Source organism: Lampetra fluviatilis, chromosome 40 (genome assembly GCF_964198595.1).
Source record: "Lampetra fluviatilis chromosome 40, kcLamFluv1.1, whole genome shotgun sequence".
Taxonomy (NCBI): Eukaryota; Metazoa; Chordata; class Hyperoartia; order Petromyzontiformes; family Petromyzontidae; genus Lampetra; species Lampetra fluviatilis.
In genome coordinates this window covers 1,439,887-1,460,588 of record NC_136314.1, presented here as the reverse complement: position 1 = coordinate 1,460,588, position 20,702 = coordinate 1,439,887, and the positions used below count along the sequence as shown (strand labels likewise).

General features: G+C 45.2%; 1 protein-coding gene across 1 annotated transcript; it reads left to right on the top strand.

The window, feature by feature from the left end:
* The first annotated feature begins 1,747 nt into the window (after window positions 1-1,747).
* Window positions 1,748-16,915, top strand: LOC144946267 (oxytocin receptor-like). The gene is made up of 4 exons (XM_078875161.1): window positions 1,748-2,016; window positions 7,398-7,621; window positions 9,412-10,096; window positions 16,680-16,915. Exons 2-4 carry the CDS (start codon window positions 7,403-7,405, stop codon window positions 16,913-16,915), a joined length of 1,140 nt encoding a protein of 379 aa, XP_078731287.1. The 5' UTR covers window positions 1,748-2,016; window positions 7,398-7,402.
* Window positions 16,916-20,702: the final 3,787 nt, after the last annotated feature.

The window sequence follows — 20,702 nt, the reverse complement described above, 5'->3', positions numbered from 1 at the left end:
GGATTCATCTTCTTGGTTCTTTCGGTAAAGTCATGTAGAAGGGAAATAATAAAATAATAAAAATGTAACATAATAAATTACAATTCTCACGACGTTTCGGCCACAACGCAAGCAGCCGTCCTCAGGTGAAGAACAGGTCTGTCGGAAAGAAACGTCGTGAGAATTGTATTTTATTATGTTTTATGTTTATTATTTTATTATTTCCCTTCTACGTGACTTTACCGAAAGAACCAAGAAGAGATTTTCTCTCTTGAAATTAACTTCCGTGGAATGTTTTTCTTTATTTGTTCCCGACCATAATGAATTGACTTCCGTGGGTTTAAGATTTTTTTTGGTAGCAGCAGCATCATCTGGATTTTGTTAAAATCCAGATGTGAGCACTTTGATATTTCTGCAGGTGGAATGAAGGTAGCCTGTCTGAAGAATGCGACTACGATAACACCACTGCCACTTATTTTGTACACGAAAGCAATAAAGAGCCTTGGCTTTGATGTGGCCATCATTTACGTCGGTAGTTAATGAACAACGTCCACTTAAACGCGGAGCATTCACCACTGTGGTACATCGTTTCAGGAACTCAGTTTGCTCGCGAGCAAACATGAAGTGAATGCCCGTGGAAGGTGCCTCTTTGCAAGTGACATTTTGGGAACGTGCCGTTATCATATTAATAATACTAGATTTGAAGCTTTCGTGACTGCAAGGAATCATCTTCTTAGGTTTTTTCGGTAAAGTCACGTAGAAAGTAAAATAAAATAAAATTTTATTTTTTATTTTATTTTACTTTCTATTAATAATAATTGTCAACACATCTACGCCTCTATGTAAGGAACGAAACGGGAAGACTTCTCCACAAATCTGGCTGTCGCCTGATCAAGCTAGTTGTTATTTCTGGCGAAACGTCGTACTCAGATTGTAAATGTTGTGGCTTGGCTCTCCAACACACCGGTGTGCTGTACTAGTATACTACACTATACACTACACTATACACTACACTATACACTACTATACACTACTATACACTCCACTACTATACATTACACTACTATACACTACACTACTATACACTACGCTATACACTACACTTACACACTGCACTATACACTGCACTATACACTAGTGCTGTACTAGTGACGAATTGCCACGTTCTGTTTACGTGACAAACCCCTTACTAGTTGGCTGTGTCGGGTGGTGGCGGGTTTTCACGACACATTTATATATTTACGCGATCTAAGCCAAAAACCTCTATTATGAATAATTGTTTATTCACATTTACAGGTTACCCCCTTAAAATGCCCTCGTGAAAGAAAACAAAATCAATTAGCAGCGCGTCCCTCTGGAAACATCGCGTGGTGCTGCTATTTTTTTCCCCCAAAAAAAATCGTGGGCGAAGCTGTGCCGCTTGTGTCTTGAGAACGCGTTCAGTGTCACAGAACGAACCGCGCTCACGCAGAGACCAACGGCGTGTTTATTCCTGTGGGGTGGTCGGGGTTGGGGTGGGCCCTGGGTGAAACTGTTGCGAGTCGGTGTTAACGGAAGATCGGCGTCTCTTACCCCCCCCCACCCCCCTGCCTGCCTGCCTGCCCCCATCTCCACTATCGCATGGAGCACAGCCGCTGCTGTTGCCGTGCGTCACAGCGCAATTGCGTCTCTCGGCACACGCCGTCCGAAGAAACCCCTCCTCTTCGCTGGAGCCACGACTAGTCCGTGCGTGGCTCGAGGTTGAGGGTTGAGAGTGAGGGTGGTGGTGGTGGTGGGGAGGTTTGGTCGGGGGACGCTGTCGCGTACGAAAGGCAACGATCGGGATCCCAGCGGAAGAAACTCGCGCGCGCGAGAGAGGAAGAGAGAGGAAGAGAGAAAGAGCCGTGCGAGCTCACAAGAGTTGGGACGCGTCGATACCCCGGCTACTGCGGGAGCTGTGTTTGTGTTAGCGGGAAGCCCTCCACCGCCCCCCCCCCCCTCGGCCATGAGTGCCGAATACTCGGCTGCGTCCTGCGCTTAAGCGGATTTGAAGCGAAGGTAAGCGTCTTTATTTGTTTCTGTCTCCTTCGCAGACCGCGTGCGATGGAGCGAAGAAAGGGCGTCGATAGCGGTCGGGTTGGAGACGGAGAGTGGCGATTGCCCCGAGGTCGTTTTGCTCATCTTTGTTGCGTGCGGTCAGGGAATGACTTTGTTGGAATGCACGCACGCGAGGTTAGCTGGGATATTGCGAGGATTGTATGCTGGAAAAGTTGCGCAAAAACCCCAAGCAGCTCCCGTGTGTTTCATTTACAAATCAGAGCATGGGTACGCCCGGTGGTCGACTTTAACGCGTTGTAATGCATTTTAATCACGTGGGTTAGTTGAAGGCATCACATTCAAAAGTCTGACAATTCCAGGGTGGGCATCTATCATGTGCGTATGGCTCATGTTGATATCAGGGCCTGGTCTGAAACTCGAGATGATGAAAACAAGATTTTGGTCAGGAGGTGAAACATTTAGCATTTAGATTTAGCACCGTTTTGTTCTTTTTCATTTGCACCGATCCTTGAAATGTCTCACCGTCAGACGTTATTTACAATCGACAGATGTGCACTGAACAATCCAACGTGACCATTAAAGAGACAGGAATGCAGGGTTTCAGAACGGTTATCTCAAGGGACGAAAATAATTGCTGAAAATATTCATGATAAATGACGAGTCCTCGGAAATGTTTAAGAAAAAGTGATAATTTAACCAAAAGACAAAGTGATTTATTGCTCGAATGAGCATTAAGACAGTCCTCATCGTCTGCTTACAGCCATGAGCCAGTGGTGTAAACTCGACGTTCCTATGGCTGGGGCGAGTCTATCCAGGGGACAACCAGCGTTTATGTCACCACGAAATGGTAGTCAATTTATCAACCCTGTTTAGCTGATGGGCTGATTCTACCCTCAACGAGGGTTTGAAAGAGAGCCAACTTACTCTACCAGGCCAAGTGGATTGAAACGAATGGACCTCCTTAAATTACGATTTTAACAGTTTCACTTAAGTTCGTGTTCTTTTTAATAACATATCAAACAAACTTTCACCTATTAATAGTGAACACTTTCAAGGTCGCACAGGACATGAATGCGAAGCGTGAACATTGCTGACATAGGTAATGGAGTACAGTATTTCATGATGAACATGCACACCTACTGTGCGTACATACAAGCTTCCTAAGAGCAAAAATCAATGTTGACTAATAGTACCAATTTATACGCTCAAAATATAGATCTGAGTTAGTTGCGTACAATTGGCAAAGCAGCGACAATCAACGACCTTAACGATAGCCATTCATTCTTGGGTACGAAGCTCATGAGGAGTACTCTGTTAAGTTGTCTATTATTTGTTTGGCTCTTCCTTACTTGAAGTTGTTTTTGTTCGCTTTCATAGCCCGGTGCTGAAATGATCAGCACTTCAATCGAGCGATGCATTGAAAAACACCCTTCTCGTGAATGTGTCCAGACAAAGATCCCCCGTATAGCCTTAACATATTTTTTAGGCAAGTGCCGTTCGCGAGTAGCACCTATGAAGGCCGGCACGGCACACAACGGGGTGGGTGGTCAGCACCACGCCCGGCCGCCTTTGTCTCCCTAGTTTGCGATGTTTACCAGGTACTCATTTGAGGCTAAAGCGAGCCAGGGGAGGCTCAGGACCGCTTCAGATAATCGTCACTGGTGGTCGCCATGAGCAGGAATGGAACTCGGCTCACTGGGTTTGTAGTGGAATACCACACCAGACGCACACCGTTTTGTGGTCTGGAATAATGTTGGCACGACAAGGACGTCATCGTATTTTATTCCAAAGATTGTTTTGGTTTGGGGGTGGGGAGAGAACACAAATGGATAGAGCACTGGGTTTGCTTAACTTTATGAAACGTGTCACATTAAATTGTGTCGTTGTTCAAGTGCTGAACAAAAACAAACATGAAATGAAATCTATCAGGACTCCTGCTTCATAGGAGCGAACGTTTTCAAAGTAAGTTAAACCTACGCTTTAGGCAAGTGGTTAGGCAGGTAGGCAGGTGAGCAGGTAGGCAAGCAGGTGGATCCTCAGTTATCATCATCATCATCAGCCCTGATCGCTCCACTGCTGGATGAAGGCCTCCCCAAGCCACTGCCATCTCTCATGGTCTCACTGTGTAACATTCAGTCACGTTCCTGCACGCCAGCTGATCTCATCGCTCCATTTCTGCGGTGGTTGTCATCTCCGGCGCATTCCCTCCGTGGGCTGCTTCTCCATTCTTGGTCTCGGCCATCAACCATCGTCCCCTCGAAATATAAGCGAGCGAGCGCCTCTCCACCGCGTCTGTTCACGCGCTTTTCAGTCGTTTGTAATGTATTCCTCAACGGTCATGTTCCTGATCCACATGACACAATAAGTAATACTGTATATATTTAAACTGATGGCAAAATGTTCTTGATGAGGCATCCTGGGCTATTTGAGTTCCATGATTAAATTCAGTTTTAAACGAGAAACCTCCAAGCTGCTAGAGTCCACCTCCATCACCGCGCCGTTTTCCTCTCTGGCTGCATTCGATACCTCTCCTCGGTACAGATACTCCCACGCGTTTCCCCAACGTGACACTCCAACAGATGTCGATGTGCATTATTGTTTTTAATTTTGTTCGTAATTATTATGACCCTGACTTAGTGAAGCCTCCATTGCTCGTTTTTTAAAATATTTTCCTGTTGTTAATGCCCATTAAAATGTGGTCAAGACAAATGCCATCTGGGAATGTGCTCGGTCAGTGTTTTGCTGTATATTTCAACCGTTTATATTTGTGCATGATTTTTCCCAATTAAAATTTCGAAGAGCAGAGTAATCACACGATAACAATTGCAAATAGCTTTGACAGGCTTAGCGATCCACAAGACAGGTGAACGGTACATTTTATTGTGCAGGTGGCTCCTGCATCAACATTTCCAGTTGAACAATTATATCCATGAGCGTTTGGGTTAGGTCGCGTAAATAAGAACATGTCGTTAAAACCGCCACCACCCGACACGGCCAATGAGTAAAGGTTTGGCACGTAAGCAAAACATGCCAATCCGTTACTAGTTCAGCACACTGGTGTGTTGGAGAGTGAACCCACAACATTTACCATTTAAGTACGACGTTTTCGTTGGTGATTACAACCAGCTTTGCCAGAATTGTCAAAAAGTCTTCCTGTTTCCAGTCTTAAATAGAGTAAGGTGATGTCATCGCTTTGAGCCTACGTCAAAGGCACGTTTTCTTTACGTGACAACCCTTACTCATTGGCTGTGTCGGATGGTGGTGGGTAAACAATATATTTATATTTACGCGATCTAACCCAAAAAAAATACATTGTCGTGACTTAAAGCTTTCCTGACTGTAGGAATTCATATTCTTTGGGTCTTTCGATAAAGTCACGTAGATAGGTTCAAAGAAAATAACAAAAACTACGACGTTTCAATCACAACACAAGCGGTCGTCATCAGGAAAAGGGGGTTAGCTTCTAAAGGCAAACTGTTTATAAAGGTTTAAAATGGACATAGCCCAAATGTCAGCAGCATGGGCTATGTTAATGTGAGAGATTAGCGTGTTAATGTGAGAGATTAGCGTGTTAATGTGAGCGATTAGCATGTTAATGTGAGAGATTAGCGTGTTAATGTGAGAGATTAGCGTGTTAATGTGAGAGATTAGCGTGTTAATGTGAGAGATTAACGTGTTAATGTGAGAGATTAGCATGTTAATGTGAGAGATTAGCATGTTAATGTGAGAGATTAGCATGTTAATGTGAGAGATTAGCATGTTAATGTGAGAGATTAGCGTGTTAATGTGAGAGATTAGCGTGTTAATGTGAGAGATTAGCGTGTTAATGTGAGAGATTAGCGTGTTAATGTGAGAGATTAGCGTGTTAATGTGAGAGATTAGCGTGTTAATGTGAGAGATTAGCGTGTTAATGTGAGAGATTAGCGTGTTAATGTGAGAGATTAGCATGTTAATGTGAGAGGTTAGCATGTTAATGTGAGAGATTAGCATGTTAATGTGAGAGATTAGCATGTTAATGTGAGAGATTAGCATGTTAATGTGAGAGATTAGCGTGTTAATGTGAGAGATTAGCGTGTTAATGTGAGAGATTAGCGTGTTAATGTGAGAGATTAGCGTGTTAATGTGAGAGATTAGCATGTTAATGTGAGAGGTTAGCATGTTAATGTGAGAGATTAGCATGTTAATGTGAGAGATTAGCATGTTAATGTGAGAGATTAGCATGTTAATGTGAGAGATTAGCGTGTTAATGTGAGAGATTAGCGTGTTAATGTGAGAGATTACCATGTTAATGTGAGAGATTACCATGTTAATGTGAGAGATTAGCATGTTAATGTGAGAGATTAGCGTGTTAATGTGAGAGATTAGCATGTTAATGTGAGAGATTAGCGTGTTAATGTGAGAGATTAGCATGTTAATGTGAGAGGTTAGCGTGTTAATGTGAGAGATTAGCATGTTAATGTGAGAGGTTAGCATGTCAATGGAAGATCGCAGAGCCGCTGCCACGTCGAGTTCGGCATGCGGAGGTGGCTGTGTTGGTGTGATAAATGTAACCGGCTGATGTAAAATCGGAGAGCAGAAAATAACAACTGACATCGGAAGGTGGCAGGATCGGAACATCGCAGCCAGTTATGACTTAAACTCGTTGATAACGTCCTTCCAATGATTGCTAAGTTTGTACCCGTCTTCTCGGTGGAAATTGTGTCTGTGTATGTACATATTGATGGCTTCATGAACAAATCTTTGTTGATAGCCAGTGGGTTTGCAAAGTACCTTCGTCTCGGAAAAATCAATTTCGTGTGAGTCCACAGCGTTAAAACAATGATCAGCCACGGCTGAGGTATTGGTCCTACCGTGTTTCAGATCTGCCTTATGTTCACGAACAAGGTCCGAGATATGTCGCTTAGTTTCCCCAATGTAAATACTGCCACAGACACAGCTTAGTTTGTAGACACCGGGGTATTGCATGTCAGGGATCACATCCTTCACAGATGGAATCAGATCACGAATTGTATGTACTGTGTTAAATCGAACCTGGATCTTGTGTTTCCTCATGATTTTGGAAATCTTTTTGGTGACCCCTGCTATGTATGGCAAAGTGATGGTTTTGATTGGGTCCTCAGATGGTTCTTTCCCAACGGTTGGGGTGATAGCTTTACGGATTGTGCAGTCTGAATATCTATTCATCTTGAGGGCTTGGTGTACGTGTTCCAGTTCATTGGCTAGGTGATGATGGTCGGAAATACAACGAGCTCTATGGTGTCGAGTTTTGATAGACATGACGGCAAACCGTACATCAACATTAGCAGCGCCGCCCAGCAAAACAACAACCCGCTGCCCGGCAAATAACAATAAAAACGCTCGCGCACGCGACGTCGTTGCAGGAGGGATGGCCAACGGCACGGCGAATGCATCCGAGTCGACGCTGAGCCGCGACGAAGAGCTCGCCAAGGTGGAGATCGCGATCCTCGCCATCATCCTCTGTGTGGCCGTGGTCGGCAACGCCTGCGTGCTCCTGGCGCTGCTCAGCACCAAGAAGAAGACGTCGCGGATGCACCTCTTTATCATGCACTTGAGCATCGCTGACCTGGTAGTGGCCTTCTTCCAGGTGCTGCCGGCCACGCACGCTCTCCGGCGTGTTCCCGACTACCCGTCCCTCGGTGTCATCGCAAGCGTGTGTCCCCCCCCCCGCCTCTCCCTCTCTCATCACGCTTCGCTTGCTTTTGAACAAAAACGGTGGTCACCGCATCGCGCGGCGCTTTCGGGTGCGCTTCTGCGGCCGTCTGGAACGCTCTTGCTTGCTAATATTAGGAAGCCGTTGGAGCTGTGCAGTTTTACATTATCCAAGTTGAAAACTAATTTCTTGAGAACATATTTTGGTGTTTAATTTAGTGTCCTTCCCCCACACCTCCAAATATCACGGTTGGATACATACACATGCATTATCCACCCATGGCCACGACAGTAAATAATAAATTATATCAAGGAGTACAGACTATCATGCAAACTCCGGTTATCCTTGCAGCGGGAGATTTTGGCTCACCATCAAACAACGATGGCCACCGCATCACACGGTGCTTTCAGATGTGCTTCTGCGGCCGTCTGGAACGCTCTTCCTTCCATATATCAGGAAGCCATTGGAGCTGTGCTGTTTTGAATTATCTGGATTGAAAACTCGTTTCTTGAGAAATGCCTTTTCGTGTGTTTAGCTTGTGGTCCTTCCCCTGGACCTCCGATTAGCACGGTTGGCTACGTATGGTGCAAAATAAGTTCAACATACGTACATACAATGTTAAGTTTTTATTTCATATTATTTGCCGATGCCCATGTTCCTGACCCACATGATAGATAGAGAGGTAGTACAGCGGACGCTGCCTCAGTGGTGTAACGGTGAGCACACTGGACGTGAAATCCCAAGGTCATGGGTTCGATTTGATCTCCTGGTTCGGCAGTTGAGGCAGCGGGGGCAAGTTTCTTGAATGCCCCCCACCACCTCCACGTATAAACTATTACAACATTCAAATTTTTGGACTTTTAATATTTTACCAGGTAAAGCCCACTGAGCTTTATAGCTCTTTTCCAGAAGCGACCTGGCTATCACAAATTATAACTCGATGGAGTGTTTTACCACCATATGGATATTTCTAGCAGCCAAATACTCTAAACGCGTGATGTTGATTGGGGAGAGAGACACGCAAACTCCAAATATACAGCAGGCGTCAGGGTCAGGATCTAACCCGTTACCTCCTGTATATCAGGCAAGGTAGTTAATATTTCGCTACCGTGGCGCCCCTCGCTCTTCCCCGTCATGTATCACTCGCTAGAGGGCTCTATTAAGTTATCTCTCTCGTGAAAGCCATTCTGCCAGTTGCAGCCCTGCACCTTTGTCTCTTAAGAATAAAACGAATTGTTTTCATGTTCTTCTTTAGGCATAGCGGTGTGCTGTTTTCATTCAGTATTAAGTCCAATTTACCAAAAGCGCTTCCAATCCACTCCCATCCATCTTTACTTTTATCCCTGTCTTCCTGGCTCACCTTCAACAACCTCCCTGGGCACAAACACAACCCGGGCGAGTTCTCCCAAAATCAAGCGTCTTCAATAGTTGAGCGGCCATGTTGCGCGTGACCAGAACCAGCCCTAAACCTTTGGGGGCCCTATGCAAAATTTGGTTGGAGGCCCCTTTGATGTATGATTTTTTTCACCCACTAGCTAGCAGTGACTCTAGGGGGCCCTCTGCTGGTCACGGGGCCCTTTGCAATTGCAAGGGTCGCTTAGTGGCTGGGCCGGCTCTGCGCGTGACAATTATAAACCCCTTGCGCCCAGTCGTCTTGGCCGTGACCTTTAGGCCATTCCTCTTCATTGCCATCACGATTATTAACTTCTCGAACGTTTCTGCAGGTGCTGCCCCAGCTCATCTGGGAGGTGACCTTCCGCTTCAACGGCTCGGACATACTGTGCCGCACCGTCAAGTACCTGCAGATCCTCGGCATGTTCGCCTCCACCTACATGCTCATCATGATGGCCATGGACCGCTACATCGCCATCTGCCACCCGCTGCGGACGATCCAGCAGTCGTCGACGCAGTCCTACCTGATGATCCTCGTCAGCTGGCTCGTGAGCTTCCTCTTCAGCGTCCCGCAGGCGTACATCTTCTCGCTGCGCGAGGTGCAGCAAGGCACGGGCGTCTACGACTGCTGGGCGGCCTTTGTCGAGCCGTGGGGGCTCAAGGCGTACGTCACGTGGACCGCCGTCGCCGTGTTCGTCGCGCCCGTCGCCGTGCTGATCTGGTGCTACGGCATGATCACCGCCGAGATCTGGAGGAACATGCGGGCCAAGACGGAGAGGCGCGGAGGGCGGGACGGCTGCCCGCCGCCGAAGGGGACGCTGGCGCGGTCGTCCGCGGCGGTGGTGCCGCCGGTGACCGCGACGGCGTCACGGGTCAGCTCGGTGAGGAACATCTCCAAGGCGAAGATCCGCACCACCAAGATGACCTTCGTCATCATCGTGGTGTACGTCTTCTGCTGGACGCCGTTTTTCCTCGTCCAGATGTGGTCCGTGTGGGACGGGTCTGCTCCCTTTGAAGGTACGCTGGCACCGGGCGCGTTGCCAATGGAATGTACCGCGAACAAGATAAAGGTGCCCTCTCCGTATAGCCTGCATGGGCTATTGGGCAAGAGCTAAACTAAACTAACGTTCTGACCTGCCCCTACTGGACATCTGGAAAAAGAGCTTTACAGCACATCGGATTCCTCCGGTATAAATATTCTGATTCTGACCTCTCAAATTTCGCTTCAATTTTGACTATTTGTCACACAGCATCAACCATATATTTAGATGACGAAAATTATAAAAACTACGATAAAGATTTTTATTTTACCAGGTAAGGCCCACTGAGCTAGAAATTTCGTTTGTTGTTGTAACGTTCTGACCTGGCCCTACTAGACATCTGTGAAAAATATCTTTATAGCTCATCGAATTCCTCAAGTATAAATAAATATACTGATTCTGACCTAACTCTTTTTCAGAAGTGACCTGGCCACATATGATAGCTCAACAAAGTCGCTGATCACGTGGAAATATATAGCAGCCAAATACTCTAAATGCATGTCCACGTGACCACGGTGAGAGAGACGTGCATACTCCAAATTTACAGGCGTCAGGGTCGGTATCAACTCCACAACCTGTAGACCAGGCAAGGTAATTAACATTTCGCCACCGTGGCGCCCTACAGCTGTCAACGAGCAGCCGATGGCAATGCAATATATTGTTATACTGTACCCTTGTGCACTTGCATCTTTGCGCCCTGCGCTCACCAACCTGCACTGACCAGCGTGGTGAAGTATGGTGAAGTAGCCTTCACGGCGTGCACAGCGGGGGGCAGGCCCTCATCCAGCAGTGGACTGACATAAGAGAGCTGTGCATGTGCATAGGGGGCCAACACTGCACACGGAGAGAGGTTTTTGGACTCTCTTTCCCCCAGTACTGGACACGCTAAACAGTTGCACGTTTAAGGTTAAGTCGACTTTGGGAAGGCGAGGCTTCGGTTAAGTTAGATTTCGCCAAGGATGACTTTTGCCAGAAATTGAATCCAAGTCTCTGGATATTGCGGTGCAATGAAAATGGCAATAATATACAATTTGTGCTCATATCGTGTACACATGCAACAGTATCTCAAGATGCTCACACGAACCACCGAGCCACCGCTCCCCCCACATTAGCCACCTTTACCCCAGGTGAACTCTGCAAACAATATTGCCATTATACGAACACCTTACTACACACGTACACACGCACACGTGCTCTGCATGCGATGACGTAGAGAGTGAAAGAACTTCGTTATATTATTTTTAAATTGAATTGGGTAGATTATGGTCTTCTCAAAAATAAATGCTGCATGTCTATATATAAAATATATATATATACCAATAAAAGTGAGATCTGTAATTTAAAAATAATGATATTCATGTCTGTAAGTGGATTCCCTTCTCAAATCAAAGCTCTGGCATATTACAACGAACACGATCATGATTATATATATATTCAATGCTCTATTCCTCGCAATGAACACTACATCAATTTACACTAAATTGGCGTATTTAGTGTTTATGCAAAAGCGGCCTTACATCAATTGTAAGGGCACAATAGCCCACTCGTCAGTCTTTGGCAGATGCCTCGCAGGCTGCAGATAATTACTGCTTTCGCCAGTGAACAAGCTGCGCAAAGGAGAGATAATGGGAGTGTCCCGTAATGTTAAAGTGCATTTATTTCAAGGCACTAAACCTGTATTGGACGTGAACGCGACGCCTGTCTGAAGATGCGCGCTCTGTAATGTGTCGCATGGCAGTCGCGAGTCCTTTAAACCTGCGGGGTTAAAGTTGCACAGGAAAGCATTGCGTTCTGTGCCGCCAGTGATAACAATTACAGATGAGACCCGATGTCATCACGCGGTTGTGTTTATTCAGTGTCGTGTTGACTGCTGGGGAGCCGGGCCATGGGTGACTCGAGGGGTAGAGCGAGCGGCTCACAATAGGCATGTTGTGAGTTCAAGTCCTGGTCGGTAGGCGGGGGGTTGACTCGGTCAATCATCCCTCCAAGTACACTAAATATGGGCACCACTTTGTATGTTGACCTTCTTTTGCACCGCACGTAGGCAATCGGGCTAATCGGAGGCGTAGTGTTGAGTCGATGGGCAGTACGCGTGTACTACTGTATGTTAAACTTCTTTCGCACCGTACGCAGCCAATCGTGCTAATCGGAGGTGCGGGGAAGTCAACAATGGTTGTCCTATAGTTAGACCCTCCCCCCCCTCCCAATAACAATTTGGAATGTCCATCATAGCCTCAGGGTTTTAAACATGACATGATCCTCAATGCTAATCACGTACTTATTTGTTTCAGGAGGTGCCATTTAGTTTAGTGGTGGGGTTCTGCAGGGGTATAAGCGGACAGGCCCCTATTTGAGTACAGTAATTAATTACGTTTTCGTGACTGCAGGGATCCATACTCTTTGGTTCTTTCGGTAAAGTCACGTAGGTATAAAATAAAATAAATATTTATTTAAAAAAATATTTATTACGTAGGTATAAAATAAAATAAAAATATTTATTAAAATTTTATTTTAAAATAAATATTTTATTTTATACCTACAGTACGTGACTTCACTGAAAGAACCAAAGAGTAAAGTAATTAATTTGCCTGTAGAATCCACGAAATACGATAATGCTGTTAAGCGGTGGCATGTGGAGAGTTCAGTTCAGGCAAGAGTGTTGCCCGGTGCATGTTTTATCAATTACCAGAACCACATGTTCTTAACAGAGACCAAGTGAACTTTCACGACCAGAATATGTGTTTCCATAAGCCCCACTTGGGGAGGGGGGGAAATCTATGCAGCGGACATTGCACACATGACCTGAACTCAATATTTGCCGTGATCGCGGTGTCAGATGCATGGCTGTGTTTCACTGCTCCAGAATCCAAAAATACAGATTCGGGTCACGTTTTAGCTTTGTCCAATCACCAGGTGTATTTAATAGAGACAGCACGATACGCATGTGGGATCGTGAGCAATGCGCGCGGTGCAAAACATGTGCACTCTATTGCAGAAATTGCCACGTGGAATTCGGAAGTGGTGCCGCAGAGAATCACGCTTTCCTGGGGTGATAATGGTGGGATTTTTACGCTGCGCAGGGGAATTTTGCACAAAATAATAATTGCGCGACTACCTGCGTGCACCGGCGTTGCACGACACGTACAAACACAGCAGAAGAGAGCACATTTGCAAAAGTAAGAGGACAAACACGCAAAAAAATACATGAAAAATAAACAACCTTGTAATGACCCCAGTGCTGCAGCAATAAAAAAAACTGTCCGAGGGAAGGCAAGCATTGGCAAACGAAAACACAAGGACACACACACACACAGCGGAGACTCGTGAGCCAATGATAAATAAATAATGTGGCACATGCCGGACTGCAGACACTTCCTACCATTTTGTTAATGATCCCAAAGGCTGAATTATTTCATTTTTTACGCGTGCTTTCTATGTATATACATATATGCAAAGGCGCACCCCTGCAATTTCTTGCTTACAGAACCACTGCTGGAAGATCCTCAATTGGAGAGCACTCCAGAGAGTCCCTCTAAGGAGGCATTTTGGCCTACTCTTCCAAGACGTCTAGGAAGCCACCGGAGTTCCCACACCACTCTACCCAACAATGCCAGAACATGCCCCCGGGGCAGAGCTCCGTTTCACTGCCTCCCCTGATATACATTTTCGGCAAAATCAACAATTCTGGTCTTCAGGCCTTCAAATGACGAGCACACACACATACACGGGACATCTCCTAACCTCACCGCTCGCCTCGTAGGGACTGAGTCTTTGAGCTGCAGCGAACCAATGATTATGGCGATCAGATGTACTAATGTCCGCAATGGCTGTTGTTCACAGTTGCACGAAATGAATTGAAAACGTGACCTGCCAACCGGCTAACTGAGGCGTGTCCATTCATAACTTCTGGATGGATTTAAGAAAGCCGCCCACATGGTTATACTGGCACACCATGTGCTAACCATGACACCACAGCGGCTTCCCTGCACCTACCATACACGTCTTGAATATATTTTAAAAAATCTGAGTATTTATAAAAATGCAATCGTTGTATTTAGAATCACGCTCATAGCGCCGCATGGGTTCCACTGAGCTGAGATCCCGGGAGCAGATCTGGGTGGCCACTTGTGATGAATCTGGGCGAATGGTATAGAGTTGAGAGCTTCACCGTGGTCACCAAAAGCTGCACAAGAAAAAGGGAAAATAAACATCAAGTTAAACAAATCCACTTCATTTGGTTAAATAGCTGCTTTGAGAATTAAAAATGAATGATCAATGCTCTTGGTAATGCGATAAAAAGTGTTTTTGTTGGCACGAGTTGCAAATTGATACCTCGTCCCGTAATGATGCTTGCATGGACGATGATAAAATTGACAAAAATACAAAATCCCAAATGAAAGTAGCTCTCGGGAGACCATGTTACATTGTGGATAGAATCCTGGAGGATGTCGCCCACGTTGTGGAATAAATAACCCGTAACTATTATTAATGCATCCACAATCCATCGATTTTAGACTAAGTTAAAGACATTATTTTCAGGTTGCATATGAATAACTCCAATGAATTATGTTTTATATTTATTATTTTATTACTTCCCTTCTACGTGACTTTACCGAAAGAACCAAGGAGATGAACTCCAATGAAGTGGAAAAAAAATAAAACCGTTGAAAAAGAGAGTATTCTCAAACACAGTTTTGCCTTTCACGTTTGTTTATCGTGTGTTTGTGGTGGGTATTTCCGATATATTATTTGAACATTGCATTTGGTCTGCAAGCACTTCTGTACGGAGTGATCCTCCCGTAATGATCTAAAATCCTCATTCTCTTTGCTGCCTCCAGATACTGTCCATGCGAGGCACTGTGTGAATAATAAATAGTGAAGTTGACGACTAAAAAACTCCAGCATACACAGAACCCTTCACTATACACAGAACACTTCACTATACACAGAACACTTCACTATACACAGAACCCTTCACTATACACAGAACACTTCACTATACACAGAACACTTCACTATACACAGAACACTTCAGTGTACACAGAACCCTTCAGCATACAATGGATATATACTATACCTCTGACAGCTTAACAAAACTGGATTAAATACAAACTCCAACGTATGCAAGATGTAATTCGTCTCGTCACTCATGATCAGGATGAGACACACTTGTTACACCAGACTAATCCCGCTTAATCTCAGGTGGCAGCTCAAAGTTTTAAACTCAGAATCTCTGAGGATTTAAACCGTGTAGCTTTATTGAATGACTCATGTCAATCATGATGTTATATAAGGGACTAGCTTTACTACCCGGCTTCGCCCAGGACTTGTATTCATCACGCCCGGCCACCTTTGTCTCCCCAGTGGCGATGTTCACACACCACAGCAGTTACTTGTTTGAGGCTTAGTACACCTAGGGGAGGCCCAGGACCGGTTAAAATAATCGTCACAGGTGGTGGCCGTGAGCGGGAATCGAACTCGGGTCGCCGGGTTCGTAGCGCAGCGCGCTAACCGCTACACTACAATGCGTTACGCCTCCACATGCGCGGGTCACGTGACAAATTTGACGTCACAGCTCACTTGCTGTGCAAAAAATAAATGCATTATTGAGCTCCCCCCTACAAAAAAAACAACAACAAAAGTGTATTTTATATTTTTTGCATGGGGTACAGTCTGGAAAGTACCCACATGGCATATTTCCAGTTTGTTGCATGTCGGGAAGTACGCTAAACATTTTGAATAGACACACATTCACAACTTTGCCTTTTATATATATGGAGATAGAAAGGCGAAATTTGGTACGAAATGTTTGTTATAAATACGACTATGTTATTTTATTATCAAGGCAATTGTTATAACTTAGACAATACGAAATATTTTAAACATTTTATGTTGCGACCTCTAAAAAATTCCTGCAGTTTGACTTTTGTTGCACAACCTCAACTGTATATTTAGATGAGAAATACTAGACAAATATTATTAAAACTTCGATAAGGTATCTTTATTAATTTTTTTACCAGTTTAGGCGCACTGAGCTACATAGCTCTTTTTCAGAAGCGACCTGGTCACCACAAATTATAGCTCAACGAAGCGGCTTTTCAAGTGGAAATTTATTGCAGCAAAAGAGTGTTCATGCGGGTTTCTAAATGTGTAGGGGGAAATATTCCGTCGCACGTTCTGTTTTAGGCTCACCCATAGCAAAGTTGCCACTCTGAGGTACAAAGAACAGGGTGTCATCATGGAAATAATAAGAAGAATATCTCACAATGCCAGAAGGTGTAAGACTAAATGTAAATGTCTCAAGTGGTGTATGATTAAAACACAACTGTCAAAATCCAGAACTCTTCATGTTCTGGGAAGACTTACAGATGTCACATGATAGCAGCTGCCTCAAAGGGAGACTGATCCTGGTAAAGCCATGCCAGTTGGAACCCTAATCCTTGGTGGCAGTACGTTCAAACACCTACATTGACACTTTGACCGTGAAAACTCAAAACCAGTCGGCTAGCTCACCAACCTCTCTCCTTGTTGATCGTTTGTCTCGTCCTTTCACAAACCAGGGTCGGCGTTCACCATCGTCATGCTGTTGGCCAGCCTCAACAGCTGCACCAACCCGTGGATCTACATGTTCTTCAGCGGGCATCTCATCAACGACTTTGCGCACTGCTTCCCTTGCAGCGCGAGCGCGCTGCGTCGCCTGCGAACGACCCGCGCCGGCCACAACGCTACCAGCCAGCGCAGCTCCACTCCGCAGAGGCACCGCAGCATCACCCTGAGCTCCTGCAGCCAGAAGTAGGATGCGGGGGGGTGGGCGAGGGCGAGGGAGGGGGAAGGAAATGAATGAAACTTAAGAGACGACCAGCCAGCAGCGGAGGCTTGTCTGGCTCTTACAGTTGCTCGTTTGAGCCACCATGGCCTTGGGTTCTCTGGCGCTCGAAGGAGATCGCAGTCGGAGGAAGGCGGCAGTGGTCACAGCTGGACTCGTCATCGATTACCCCGGAGATATCCACTGCGTTTGTACGTACGCACGCACCGTACGTAGCCAAGCGTGCTAATGGAGGTTCGCATGGTCAGTAGCCAACCGTGCTCATAGCCCCAGTGAAGCGCTCCTGGAGGGAAACTGCAAGTCAATGGTGTGGTCACGGGTGATTGCACGAGGTTATTCGCTCAGAGGCTCCACTCGACCTGTTGAGACACATTTTGAACAATTTCAGTGAGGTCCAATGTCCTGCTCGAGATCGTTGGACGTGGAACAGAGAAGTGAGGTTATATCACACGACCATGCCCAGACAACGAATGTTGCAATCTACTCTCTTATATTGAGCCCGGACTTTCCACAAACACCAAACATCTCTTTTTGTTCCAGTGGGATGATGCAAATATTTCTGGCTGCAGAAATCTTCCACTGTGTTCTCGTAATGTTATAAACCCAGAAGCATTACCACATTTCCAGATTTCATTGGTATGTTGTGTGCTTTTTCCTTGTCGGACTTATTTAATAACATTTTCGGGCTAAAAAATAAAAAAGACAGATTGTGTTGTTTGTTAGTGGCGTTATCGTCTGAATGAACTGGTATTTAAATGCTCTGCTTTTTTTTTATTCAACGTTAATGATTGTTCCGTTTGCTGAATATCTTTCACCAACACCAAAAGCAGGTTTCCTGTTTGTGTTGGTTTACAGCATGAGTCTCACATTGCCAAACTTTGTGTGAAGTTCGAAGGGAATTCGGCTGTCTAAGGCTTCATACCCAAATTTGGGCAGGTGGGGTGACATAGAATGGGGAAGCAGACCCATTGATCACCTTTGTTCTTTATTTATTATTTTGTGCTCTGTTTTTCTATGTTTTTATTGTTGGAGTTGCCACCACCAAATAATGGACTAAAAAAGGAGGCCAGACTCCATTTCAAATGGTACTCTAGTCCGTGTGCAGTTAATATCTAATCGTCAATGTCATCGCCGACACGATGCTATAACGAAGCCCTCTGGGTACTTTGATCTGGAGGGCAACTGAGTGTATTTGTTGAGATGGCATCAAGGGCAGCAACCACCGTGCCAATTCTGTTCGTGTCCCCTGGGCTAAATGTCTGGCTGAGATTTCGAGTTTCACAACGTGCAGTGGTATAACGCACATGCTGTGCCATTACAGAGTCAGCCCAGCCAATTTCCTTCGTACTCACAAATCATTTTAAAGGCAACGGCAGCTCGTGTGTTGGACCCGAATACAGATCTGGGTTTGCCCCGCTGCCAATAAGCTCATGAAATGCATGGTCACCAAAAGCTCTTCGCAGTCTGTAAAACAAACAATCCAATTGCAATGTTAATAGTTTACGTAATTTATACAATGTTAGAAATGTATTCAGCCAAAAGCCATTGCTTATGTCTAGTTGTTTCAAGGGAAGCGAGTAGCAAAAGTGAGATTATTTAGGAACGATGCGAAACATGTAATGATAACGATGTTTGTTTGACGTTGATTCATAGATTGTAATGCAAGAGTGATGCATAGGTGGTGGTCCAATATGAAATGACGATACACACAATATATCAAAACTCTTTGTCAATCCACTGCTGGATGGAGACCTCCAATTCCGTGTCAATCATTGGGGTTTGTTTGACCGCACTTCACTGTGCTGGTCAGTGTGGGGAATGGTGGCGCGTGGGTGCGATGGGCATCTTCTGGTATCGCTCACCACGATTGTTAAGCCTTGGTTTGAATTTCAACTCGCAAGATTGGGTTTGTAATGCAGCACGATAATCAATGCGCTTTTGTTCTACCACCCCTAGGCATAGGAATGTGTAAGTTCCACCACTGATTCAGAATGAACATTGGTCTTGCCAACCAATGAAACAGAATATGTTTTACATGTCTGTGTTAATATATACATTGTGTGGTGAGTGTATATGTATTAATATGATAGTAGTAATGCACACATGAATGTGGGCAAGATTGATGTGTCACGTACGCTAATTTATGATCAGCTTATGCACTAAAAGGACATTTATTGTGTTGACTGTAGTTGCATGAGTGTACTTTCTGAAAAATAAGTAAATATTTAACACTATGGTATATTATTGTGTCGATTTCCCATTGAATGTTTACAACTACAACAATAAAACATCAGTGTTACATCTATTCTGAGAAGGCGTATCAGAATCTATATTAATATCGAGACTGGATGTCCAGTCATCACAGATGCCCAGTCGCAACAGTCTCCACCGATATTAAAGTAAAAACATTCCAACAATAGAATACTACATGTGTCGCAATGGCTTATGGTGAGCAGCCTTCGGGGCCGTCCGTAAATGACGTCATGCACCTGGGGGGGGGGGTCAGACATTTGTGACGATGTGTGACGAGGGGGGGGGGTGAGAAATGTGACGTCACATCAAAATGCGCAACTTTAAATAAATATAGACAACACGTTCTACCTAATTAAATAGACTTTTTAATACATGTTTTCTCCTACAACATCAGAGTGCAGCGCCACATTAAATACGCACTACAGTGACAATAGTTTAAAGCGATTTGAAGCATGTTTTATTTTTAGGGAGGGGGGGCAGAGCTTTGTGACGTCATATTTGAGGGGGGGGGGGGTCTGACTTTTTGTGACGCCGTGTGACGAGGGGGGGGGGGGGGTGCAAAAATCGTCCAAAATCGCGTGACGTCATTTATGGACGGCCCCTTAAACGTATGCCAGAAGCAAGATTACTTTGTTGACCAAATTAAAGTAAAACTTCTCGAAGCCAGACTTAATGGGCGTTAAGCATTTTGGCAATGGGCTTCTGGAATTTTTTAATGATTGCATCAATATAAATACCATACTTTAAATGTATTGATATCTAATCAATATAATTCATATATAGCGATCTAAGACAATTACTTAACACAATTTTGTAATTACAATTTAAATAGTGCAAACGAAGTAATTGCTGTAAAATTCGAATCACTAATCGTCAGCACAGAGTGGAGTGTAAGATTTCAGGTTCACTGGATGTGGAAGGCTGGACATATTTTTTTTAGAACGTGAAGCATTTGCATTCCCTCTCCACATACGACTCTCCCCCTCGCTTCCCTTTTTTTCGCACTGGCCCTCAGGACCCATCTCTTATCTCGACTGCGCTTTCCCTGCCTCTTCCACCACCCCTACCAGCACCACCTAACACCCCTGACGCCTGCACCGCCGCAGCGTCCACCTCACTCCCTCCACCCCTATAGTCCCTGGCGGAGCCAGTAGGGGAAGGGGGGGTGGCACGTGCCCCCCCCCCTCCCAATGATCCGATCGAAATCCCTAATTTCGATCAGATCATTTGGGTTTATTAGTAATAAATCGGTATTTTGCGACCCCCACTGCCACTGTGTAGCATATTATTATGTGCCAGGGACTCGACTAGGAGATGATATGACAATATTCTGAGTCCATTATTGGCAATAAGTAACGGCAAAGCAGTTATAAGTGACTCACAGAATTGTGTGCAGTTGCGTATACAGTACACGACTTCCCTGAAGGCATTCACCTTCAGCGAGCGCGATGCCGATCACACAACGCGGTTCGAATTCGATCCTCGATCGATGGCTGCGCCATCG

What these genes read in the sequence shown, in the direction of transcription:
- LOC144946267 (XM_078875161.1), top strand. Translation starts at nt 7,403, where the DNA reads ATGGCCAACGGCACGGCGAATGCATCCGAGTCGACGCTGAGCCGCGAC. An exon ending in TGGTAGTGGCCTTCTTCCAG is followed by an intron (nt 7,622 to 9,411) that starts GTGCTGCCGGCC and finishes ACGTTTCTGCAG; the next exon opens with GTGCTGCCCCAGCTCATCTG. An exon ending in CGGGTCTGCTCCCTTTGAAG is followed by an intron (nt 10,097 to 16,679) that starts GTACGCTGGCAC and finishes TTCACAAACCAG; the next exon opens with GGTCGGCGTTCACCATCGTC.